General features: G+C 35.2%; 1 protein-coding gene across 1 annotated transcript; it reads right to left on the bottom strand.

The window, feature by feature from the left end:
* Positions 1 to 5,386: 5,386 nt before the first annotated feature.
* On the bottom strand, positions 5,387 to 11,004 carry LOC107598916 (uncharacterized). The gene is made up of 8 exons (XM_016290357.1): positions 10,672 to 11,004; positions 9,256 to 9,398; positions 8,656 to 8,819; positions 8,141 to 8,230; positions 7,692 to 7,857; positions 6,892 to 7,053; positions 5,666 to 6,319; positions 5,387 to 5,510 (listed from the first exon to the last, which is right to left on the bottom strand). Exons 1-8 carry the CDS (start codon positions 10,712 to 10,714, stop codon positions 5,466 to 5,468), a joined length of 1,467 nt encoding a protein of 488 aa, XP_016145843.1. The 5' UTR covers positions 10,715 to 11,004; the 3' UTR covers positions 5,387 to 5,465.
* Between the last annotated feature and the right edge of the window lie 315 nt (positions 11,005 to 11,319).

The following is an 11,319-nucleotide window of genomic DNA, read 5'->3' as shown; positions in this document are numbered from 1 at the left end:
AGCAGTGCCACAGGCTGATTGTCTCCATGCCACGCCGCACTGATGCAGTAATTCATGCAAAAGGAGCCCCTACCAAGTATTGAGTACATGTACAGTAAATGAACATACTTTCCAGAAGGCCAACAATTCACTAAAAATGTTTTTTTTATTGGTCTTATGAAGTATTCTAATTTGTTGAGATAGTGAATTGGTGGGTTCTTGTTAAATGTGAGCCCAAATCATCACAATTAAAAGAACCAAAGACTTAAACTACTTCAGTCTGTGTGCATTGAATTTATTTAATACACGAGTTTCACAATTTGAGTTGAATTACTGAAATAAATGAACTTTTCGACATTCTAATTTATTGAGATGCACCTGTAAGTCTAACATATTGAACCCATTTTATCAAAAGTTATAGATTGTCTCTCCTCAACAAACTCATGTCTATAGCACAAAGTTTAATATAAGCACTCATACAGCAATCTTAAAGGGATAATTCATCCAAAAATAAAAATAATTTACACACCCTTATATTATTCCAAACCTGTATGACGTTTTTTATGACGATTTTGTCCATACAATAAAAGTCAATAGGGTCAGGGTGAAAAAATTCAGAATTTTCATCTTGGGGTAAACAGTCCCTTTAAAAAAAGCATTCATTATCTGAAATAGCTATGGTTTCTCACATTGTTTTCATCATTAGACACGTATTTTGACATACACATACCAGAAACAACTAAAATGGACTTTAAAATAAATACAAATGCACTTAGACCTTTGTTAATGGTCAAAAGATCCCATTAGCAGGGCTTACGTAAGCCATGAAAATGCTTCTCAGACATAAAACAAGGCATGCCTGGATGAATTGGTGAGGGACCATTTTGGCGATATCACGGCGGTGTGCCGTCATTAGGGATAACGCCGCCTGCGCTAATATGCAGTTAATTCCTCATCCCTTTACCTCCGACTCCCTTTATGAGGACTGTATTAAAAACTCCAGTGGGATGTAAGTGCTGATGATGCGCCTCTGTTAATTACGCCTCTCACTCTGAGCATCTGCTGATTTAGATTTGCTTCTGTTCCAGTCTGATACAGCCACTCGGGCTGCTGACAGTAATGTAGGCATTAGAGCATTGATTCTTTTGGACGCAGGGCATAAAATGGGACGTCAGTGACTCACACATGCGCAGCGGTTCGCGCACACACTCGCTGTGCTGGCCTTGGCTGCCCTCTAATCTTATTAGCCCAGTGATGTTTGCCAATATGGCGTCCCAAGAGTTTCAAAACAATCCATTTTGGTGTTTTTTTAGGAGCCAGTTCGATAACAAAGGCAGGGTATATATCAGTATTATTAGATGTGTTCAAGTAATGGCTTTTTTGTCAGGCAAACGCGGTACGCTAATCTCCTGATCAATAACGATAAACAAGGAAATACAATACGTTTGTTTGAGTCTGCAAACACATCATCCTAAGTTTTACACAAAGCTTTTACATCCAATTTTGGAGTTTTACCATTAGCTTTAGCATTCAAAATGTCTATTTTGGCACTGTAGCCACATGCTAACTTGATTTATCATAGTAGTGTGTGATTCTAGATAAGTGGTTTATCCGAAATCGCCCTCTCATTACCTATTCCCTTAAAGGAAACGAAAATGAGTGCGCAAATTTGGAAAATTGCTTGTATAAACCTTAATTAAACCATTGATAATCAATTAAAAAGGAACTCAAGGCCCATTTACACCAACGATGTAACAATAAAGATTTCGTTTTAAATGTTAATGACAGAGGAACAACATCATTGGAATCACTTTTTTCCAACTGACGATAAAAACATTGGCAGCCAATCAGAATCCACCTGACTTTAAAAAGCTCAAGCATTTAAAGTGGCAGATGACAAAACTGTAGTGTGCGCTTAATAATGAAACAGAACATTAGCATTCATTGGTTATTGTTATCTTTATAGTTATCACTTTAATTTGAACAGGCCTTTACTATACATCTGTATGATTCCACTATGGATGCCATCTACTGCCAAAATGTGGGAATTCATTCAGCGCAGCCCTAATGGTGCATTATGGGTATTCTCTAGCCACGGAGTCTAAATTGGTTGTTATTGCCGTGCATTGTGGGATTGAATGAGTATACTTGATAATGTCCACTGTTTTCAGACACCACTACAAATGGCTGTTCGCTTAAAGGGATAGTTCACCTTCAGTTGGTCCCCATTTATTTGCATAGTGTTTTCTCTTCCTATAGAAGTCAATGGGGACCAGCAAATGAAGGTGAACTATCCCTTTAAATACTACACTATAGATAGTTTCAGTGGCAACAACATAAACAAACGTTACTGCATGCACACATTTGTGGCCCAAACGTAACTTCCGGTAGACTTCTGCAAAGAATCAATAACAACAGCAAAGTCCCTCTAGAGTAGATTATTTCTGATAACAAGCAAAAATATGTTTAACTGCGTTTGTAGTCGGCACCACTAGCCAGACCGATAAACAAACACAGACCGGAAGTCAACTTTGGGCAATTTTGGTCACAGCTGTAACAGCATTCCTATCAACCAATCATATTTTAGGTTCACATTAACAAATAAGCATTGTGATGGTCAAGAGCTGCATTCTAAATCACATACAGGCTAGGTACTATGTTTGATAAGGAACGAACTTTGCAACTTTAAAAAAAGTATGTTCTATATAGTATGAATGTGAATGTAATTGGGACGTACTACATTCGTTTTGACTTTATTATCATGAGAGCTACCAGTGTCAAGGTTTATGTTAATAGATAAGCATTGCATTTAGGTGGTCAAGAGCTGTGTCCGAAATCACATACTGAGTAGGTACTACATTTGATGAGGAGCAAAATTAGCAGCTGTTCTATATAGTATGATTGTGTGTAGTATGAGTGAAATTTGTACGTACTTCATCCGCCATGTTGACCTACAGTGTCCATTGGATGTGAATTTCATAACCTCAGTGAAATTACTGTAGATTATCTGGGTACTTTACAGCAACTGTTTTATAAATACTAAATTCAGACAAACTAATCTTTCACATACTGCTTTTCACCTGCTATATAGTAGGGAAGTATGCATATTTGGCTATTAGGCTTAACTGGTTAGCTTAGCCACATTAGCTCTGCTAGTATGCCATTTATCATACACACAGTGTATGATGTGTTGTACAGAGAAGGACACATTTTGTAGAGCGTCTCACTGCCTGAAATTCTGCTGTCTGTGTGATGACTCTCTTATTTACGATTTCTGCTGCCCACAAAAACCAGATCAGTCACTGCTGGCAGCTTTATTGTCTCCATTTACATGAAGATCTTGTCCAACACCATTTGATCCCTCGAGTTTGTGCGTAAGCGTGCAAATCAGAGTCTTGCTTCTCCAAGGAGTCAGAAAGGCCGCTATAAATTTCTTCCAGACATAAATCACATGTGAGGATATCACCTCTACTCTCTGTAGGGAGTCAGGAAGTTTCTAGGAAACAATAATTAATTTGTAGTTGTGCCTGATTACTATGATCAATAGTCCTATCATTTAAATCCAAATGTAGTTGTCCATATATACTATACACTGTTTAGCTTTTATTAAATACATTTTCTGAGCCAGCTGAAGCAGAACTTTAATGTTCTTTCTTTGTTTGTCCTTAATTGACCAGTCATGGTTGTTTTATGTTGCCTAATCTTATTTTTCTACAGGATGTGATGTACAGTAGCTAGCAGTGTTTTTGAGACCAGCTCATTTGAGTCTGAAAACAGTTTAAGATGGTAGCTCTGGTCTTAGCGGTTCATTAACTGGTTGCTAATAGCTTAGCAAGCGCTAATGAATAAACAGAAAGCTAAAGCTGTTTACAGATAATATGGCTCACTCATGGCATGAGTATTAGCTGGTTGTCAGTAGCTTAGCAAGCATCATTAATAAATAAACAGAAAGCTATGCAGTGACGTGACTTACCAGTCATATTGTGATATGAGATGATTGCAAATAGCTTAGCAAGCAAAAAAAAAAAGCTAGTTTACAGATACTCACCTCGCCATGTTATGAGTATTAGCTGGTTGCTGATAGCTTAGCAAACTAAATTGATGAATAAGAAACTAGTTTGCAGATAATGTGACCTCAGTAACGAGTATTTGCTGGTTGCTAATAGCTTACGAATATCAACCATCGTTTTATTATAGTAAAAGTGTAGTAACCATGATTTTTGGTGGACTGATTACCATTCATGTGACCACATGGTTAAACTATGGTTAGTGTAGCAAAACCATGGTTAAACTAGACGGTTTAACCATGGTTTAACTATATTAATTATGGATTATGTGATTATATTTGTAGTAAAACCACGGTTACATTTAGTAAGGGAAGCACCATTAATGAATAAAAAGATACATTGCATATAATATCTCTGTCACATTATATTTAATATTTGTCACAGAGATGTAGTTATCTGCTGTAAAGTTAATCATGGTTTTACTACAAATTAAAACAACAACAACAATACTATAGTTGGTAACCACAAATTAACGGTGGTTTTGCTATGCTAACCATAGTTTAACCATGGTATTTGTAGTAAAATTCTAATCAGTATACAAAAAAAACATGGTTAATACACTTTTACTATTAAAAAAAACATGATTAATTTTCGGGTTGTTAGCGGTAGGGGTAGCTATTTAGCCTACACAAGAATCATAATTAGTCTATAGTCAGTTATATTTTCAGTTTGTTCATTGATTGTATCATTTTAATGTTGAATTCTGTTTTAAATAGCATTTATTTACATGTTTGAAGTGTTTTTACTGGAAATCTGTTGTGTGACAGTATTAATATTTAGGTAAAGCCCATAAAAGCAGGACACAATGACATCATTTGTTTTAATGATTCCAAAAGCTGTACTGAATCTCGAAAGACAGATGTGCACCTTCACAGATGGTCTCTGTTACTGGCAGCTTAGGTAATTCTGAAGACTGTTAAGTTTAACAGCTTAATTCCCTGTGTATTAATAATTCATGGTCAATAAAGTTGAGATGAAACAAGAAATGTTGTGCAGTAGGTATAAAGGTGTTTTTAATCAAGAAAATATGAGAATTGCAAATCCTCAAAAACCCTAAAAGTGGCACAGGCTGACTATTCAAAATATCATTATTTTATTACACATCATATACATGAAATTCCTTTTCTTAAAAGAAAATGTCCAATAAACTACTGTGATTCTATAGCTTGTTGTTGACATCAAGACACAATATATATTTTTATTAAGTTAATAAATATTCTTGTAACACATAAAAGTATAACATAAAAGTATATCACAAATAGACATACAAAAATCCAGTGAAAAATAAAGCTGTACTATTCTAGTATTCAATAATCAGAAGTAGCTGTTGTTCAGTGGATGGAAGTACGTTTGTTAACGACTGTTCTTCATTAGTGTAATGTTATGATTCACGCCAGTGATGATGTTCATCTGAAGAGGTTATTTTTTCCAGTATTCGGGGGAGAGCCATTTCCATTTCTCAGTCTACAGGAAACAACAGGTACGTTATTAAAGTTATCATGTAACCTGTCATAATCATCTCAGTGTTTCTTAATATTAAATGTTATGTTCCATTAAGCATTTTGAAATGTAATAATGGAAAAATTAGGCATTTTTTTATATATCACATCAACACTCACCTTAAGGGGCCGGGCAGATAAAATCTGCTTGGGTTTTAAGTCTGTTAGCGTTTCGTAAGTGTTAGTGTGCGATGTCTCCTCTGCTCTCGCTGTAGGCCGTGAATCAGGAATCTGCTCATACGTGTCGTCAACCAGGAAGTGATTTGGAACGGGTTCAAGAGGCACCTCGGCATACATAACATCGCTTTCCTGTACGTTGACCTTTGACATTCTTGTGTTTTGGTTGCCATGTGTTCCGGCTAATTGATAAACCGATGAATTGCACAGTATTTCCAGGCTGTTGCTAAAACATGGATTGCTGAGTTGTTCTCTCTGCATGTGGGAAGACATTTGTGGTTGGCTGCTTCTATTAAAGTGTCCTTCTTCTTTACTGTCGTCGTCTAGGAAGGGCAGGGATTGGCTTCTGCAGTTCGGCACTAAGAGCTCAGAGTAAATGGTTCCTTGGTTTGCGGCAGGAACTTTCAGTTGCCTCGGGGCTCGGGGTTCCCCTCGGGAAGCTGTAAGTGAAATGTCTTTGCCCTCTGGGGGCGTTCTGGCTCTTTCTTTGGGCTTCTGCAGGTCTATCGGTGCGTACAGAACGTTGTCTGGGCTGTGCTTTGCTTCTAAGGAGGCGGCTTTCAGAGGAGGGCCTTTTCTTGGCACTGGCGGCACTGCCTGTGTAAAGCAATCATAATTATGCAGATGCGAGGCCATGGTCAGATGTTTAAACACATGGGGCCAGTTTTACTAACAGCTTGCGCCAGCGCAAACCGTCTTTTGGCGTTAAAATAGTACTGTCAGGTTTTACTAAAGTCGCACAGTGACGAATGAATGCTGTTAATAAGTTTTTCCCACACGTATTAATTTATTTGGAAAGAACACATTATCCGAACATATTGTTTGCCAAACCATGTTATTTTTAATTTGCTTCAGGAAATAAAAGACGACTTGAAATCCTCAACTAGGAGTCACGCAATACCAGGTCTATCAAAACTTCTTGCAACCCTTCATTTTTTTGGCCTCCGGTTCTTTTCGACACACTGTGGCTTATTTATTTCTTTACTGTTTATTCGTGTTAAATAGATAAAGTATGCACAGAAAAAAATACAAATAAATATCAAACAAATTAATAAATATAGTTCAATAATAAATTAATTAGTGCAAATAAATAATATTTGATAAAATAATGAATTACAAAAGACAATTATTGCGAATTGAATTTAAATTAAATGGCAAATATGACATACGGGTGTGTTTCTGTATCCTTTGGGCGGCAGGGCAGGAGGTTGCAGTGTCTCGTGGGGTCTTTTGCACTGATCGTCCCAAATATCCTTCACAGCTTTAACACTTACTCCTGGCTTCTCCCTCAGGTCAAAATGAATCACATCATAGAGCTCACTTGTGGATGACTGCAACACAACACATTCAAGATCAGATATGCACAGACAAAAAAAATCAAATAAGTAATAATAATAATAATATTCTTGCCTTGGCAAGTATATGGTCTATAATGAATATAAGCATACTATTAGGTAAATAAATTCACTGCTCTTTAATTAAAAGTTTTGAAAGAAATCTCTAATGCAAACCAAGGAGGCATTTATTTAAACAAAAATATAGTAAAACCATAAATATTGTGACACATTTTTATCATTTAAAGTAACTGTTTTCCATTTGATTATATATTTACAAATTGTCAGCATCATTACTTCAGTATTCAGTGTCACATGATCCTTCAGAAATCATTCTAATATGCTGATTTGCTGCTAAAGAAACATTTCTTATTATTGTCAATGTTTAAAACAGTTGCTGCTTAATATTTTGTGGAAACTGTGATATATTTTTCAGGATTTATTGATGAGCAGAAAGTTCAAAAGAACAGCTTTTTTTAAAAAAAGAAAAGAAATATTTTGTAACATTAAATGTACAAAACCATAAATGTCTTTACTGTCTAAAATGATTATTCATTTCTTTTTTTTTTTTTGAATGGTAGTGTATACCATAAAAATAATATATTTTATTCAAATATGTATTATTATAAATTCACCTCAAAACATGAGAGTGTCAGATATTCTCCAAATGGCTCAATGGGTCTGGTCTTGTAATATTCGATGAGGCTGGTGAGGGTATCGTGCATCTCTGTGTCGCCCGTCACAATAAAACGTCCGTCTTTATTCTGGTTGATGACAAAGTGCCGACATCGATCACGACCTCTGAAAAACAATGATTTAGACTGTTAAAATGGATTCAAAAATACAGTAAATTCAATTAAATCATATTTTTAAACTAATTCATTTATCATTAACATCACAAGCTAAATATTAACCCCAGAAATGCTGGTATTCAACCCGAAAGTTTGCATTTTAAAAGCTTCCTCCTGGGCTTAAAGGAAATGCAAATATCTGGGTCATTTGTGAGAAATAAAAAACAATTCTAAATGCTACACCAGCAAATTACCAATGACCTTTATAGCCCTTATTTTGAAGACACACTTACTTGTATGACAGAATGTATCCAGTGGCTTTATCACTGAGCCGAATGAGGAAACAGCCCAGTTCCTTGTCTTTCAGATGCTCCTCTGCATCCCTGTGAAACACAAAACCGCAGGGAATAATGAAAGCGCTCCACCTTTGAATATTGCTTACATAACAAGATTATGAAACCGAAAAGTACAAACATAACGTTTTTAAAAAAATAAAGGTTCCAAAAGGGGGTTTTCACAACTTTTCAGTAAAAATAAAAAAAATTTCTTAATGTGAAGAACATTTAAAAAAAATCTAAAGAACCAATTTCTAAGTTTCACGGATGTTAAAAGTTCTTCATGGAACCAGATCCCAATAACAAACCTTTGTTTTTAAGAGTCCATAGATTCAAATAACCCCATATTTTTAATCGGCAAGACACATAACAAGAGTTTTTCTCAGAAGAACTAGCAATAAAGCTGTCGTAACAGATAGTATCACTTAAATAAACATCTACGGCCTCTTCTAAATGTCAGAAACGCTTCTTACTTTCTGCTGATAAATCCTTGGAACCATTCCGGGAAGTTGCCATTGTGGAGAATCAGAGGTGCCTGGGTCTCTGTAAACCATTTGAGGGCCAGTTCCCTCAGTCTGCTCTCGGTGCTTTCCTGGACGTCTCCTTCGGGCTGGCTGTGGTCCATCCTCACTCGCTCCTGTGTCAATACAGAAAGGCAGATGAGACAACGCCACCAGCTTCGACACTGCAGGTCCACATCAACAGTCTCATTTGCCTATTTCCCCGGCGACGTCATAAAACGCCCGCGGCTGTTTCAACAGAGCCATTGTTCGTGTTTATCACGCCAGAGCCGAGTCAGTTCGACATGGCTACATTTTACCGCACCAGGTACCTTCCTTTCTCAGGGTAAGCGAAACGGCCTGAGGTCATGTAAATTTCCAGTGAATTTTGTGTATCGATACATCTGCGCTTGCCAACTCACTTTTACTGATAATCTCGGAAGTTTAAATTAGATCACGTTACAGCTGTGTAAAAATAGACGGTCTGTGTGAACCTGATGGCAAATGACTTCATACATCCAGTAGAAGTCACCTTGACTGTTGGTTTCCGTTAAGTGTCTGAATTCCATGTACCTTTAAGCGAAACAGCAGGCAGGAGTGGAACCTGTGAGGTTTGGGCCTCCTCTGCTCCATCGGATGGGTTCTTGTGAGGTAGTTGTGCTGCTGTGATTTAGAGCTGCACTGTCTTTTGCAGTGTCCGCTGCTCCATAGAGATCCTACAGACGGACAAAATGTAAAACGTCAGTTCACTTCATTTTGTTATAGGTTCCTTTTTTCTGTTTTTAATTCAGAATTCATAAACATGTCTTGTATATCAGCAAATAACAGCAGGTATATTTATTCATTTAGTTAGTAAGTAAGTTAGTTATACCCGGTTTCTTTTCTGTGGAAGACGTAAAGTTTATTGTTAACAGTATAGGTTCCGTTTTTTCTTTTCGGTTTCTTTTTCTTTTTACATTTTCTTCTTATTGGTTGATGGACTCAATGACAGAATAGCAGGATCTTTTTCTTTTGTATTTATTTATATTTATATGTTAAATTATTACATTAAAATACATAAAAATAAAAATTAAATGTACACAAAATAAAATATTTTGTGTACATACTTTAAATTGTTTATGTACTTAAAGTTATGTGGGAAATTATTCTGTATTTTTAAGTGTTTGTTTTCAGTATGTTAAGAATTTTTTTTATTAACTCAATGCTTAGATTACATTTTATGTCTATGGGGCATTTTTAAGTAATTTTTAGTGCCTTTAACTTCATTCATTCAGTTAAATTAATGTTTATGCACTTAAAGTTATATGAATCATTTTTAGTACTTTTTAGTATCTTTATTTATTAATGCTTAAAATAAATTGAATTAAATAATACATCTATATGTACTTAAAGTTATATGAATTATTTTAGGATTTTTAGTGACTTTTACTTTTATTTATTTACAAATTAAATTAAATGAAAACCCTAAAGTTACGTGAAATTTTTTTTGTTTGTATTTTTAGTATCTTTATTTATTCATGCTTAAATTGAATTAAACAATACATTTGTATGTACATAAAGTTATATTAATTATTTTAGGATTTTTAGTGACTTTTACTTTTTATTTATTTACTAATTAAATTAAAACCCTAAAGTAACTTGGAATTTATTTATTTATTTTTTAGCATTTTTAGTATCTTTATTCATGCTTAAATTGAATTAAACAATATATTTGCATGAACATAAAGTTATATTAATTATTTTAGGATTTTTAGTGACTTTTACTTTATATTTATTTACTAATTAAATTAAATTAAAGGACAAAAGTTACATAGAATTTTTTTTTTTAGCATTTTTAATTTCACACTACCACACAATTTATTGCTGTATTCACAAGCAAAAGTTGAACAAATATTACACGTAGTATCATACCTAAATAATTAATTAAAAATGGAAATAAAAAATCCTTCAAACCATCTTACAATCTGCAACATAGAAAGCCGTACGTACCTGTTGGTGTGTGCTGATGTGTGCAGTGTGGTTTGAGTGTCATGTTGCTCAAGATTAAAACTGTCCTCAGCCTCTCACGCGTCTGATATAGTTCTGAAGAGCAGGAGGACCTTCTGAAGGTGTGTTGACTGTTATGACATTCACCTCACACATTGTTCCACGCAGGGTTTGGAAAAACAGTGTTTTAGAGAGGGTAAGACACTCAGCTCGCGTATGAATGACAGCGCGAGGGAGGGAAGGAAAAAAACACAAGCATTCTCACTCGGATCACAGCTTATAGTTTCCTGAAGAGAAATGGAACACACAGAGGAAAGAAATGTGGTCTCACTGCGCGCGCACACACACACACTTTCTGTTTGTATGGTGGGTTATGTACTTGCAGGAAGTCATAACTTCAAGAAGCTGCATAGTGGCAAATTATTTAAAAAAAACTTATATAATACAGTGGCCATGAAACATATTTGCATACTTAAGCCATACTTAATGTCTGAATGTCATTACATTACATACAAAGTGTTAAAACAAGTGGCATTTAAAAAATATATTTTCATTCAAATCATTTCACAATAGGAAAGGTTTTAAGTATAAAAGTGTATATATATATATATATATATATATATATATTAATACATTTAGACACTTAAGCCA

The sequence above is a fragment of the Sinocyclocheilus grahami genome, unplaced genomic scaffold (genome assembly GCF_001515645.1).
Source record: "Sinocyclocheilus grahami isolate Dianchi unplaced genomic scaffold, SAMN03320097.WGS_v1.1 scaffold257.1, whole genome shotgun sequence".
Lineage (NCBI taxonomy): Eukaryota > Metazoa > Chordata > Actinopteri > Cypriniformes > Cyprinidae > Sinocyclocheilus > Sinocyclocheilus grahami.
This window is presented reverse-complemented; position numbering and strand designations above follow the sequence as displayed.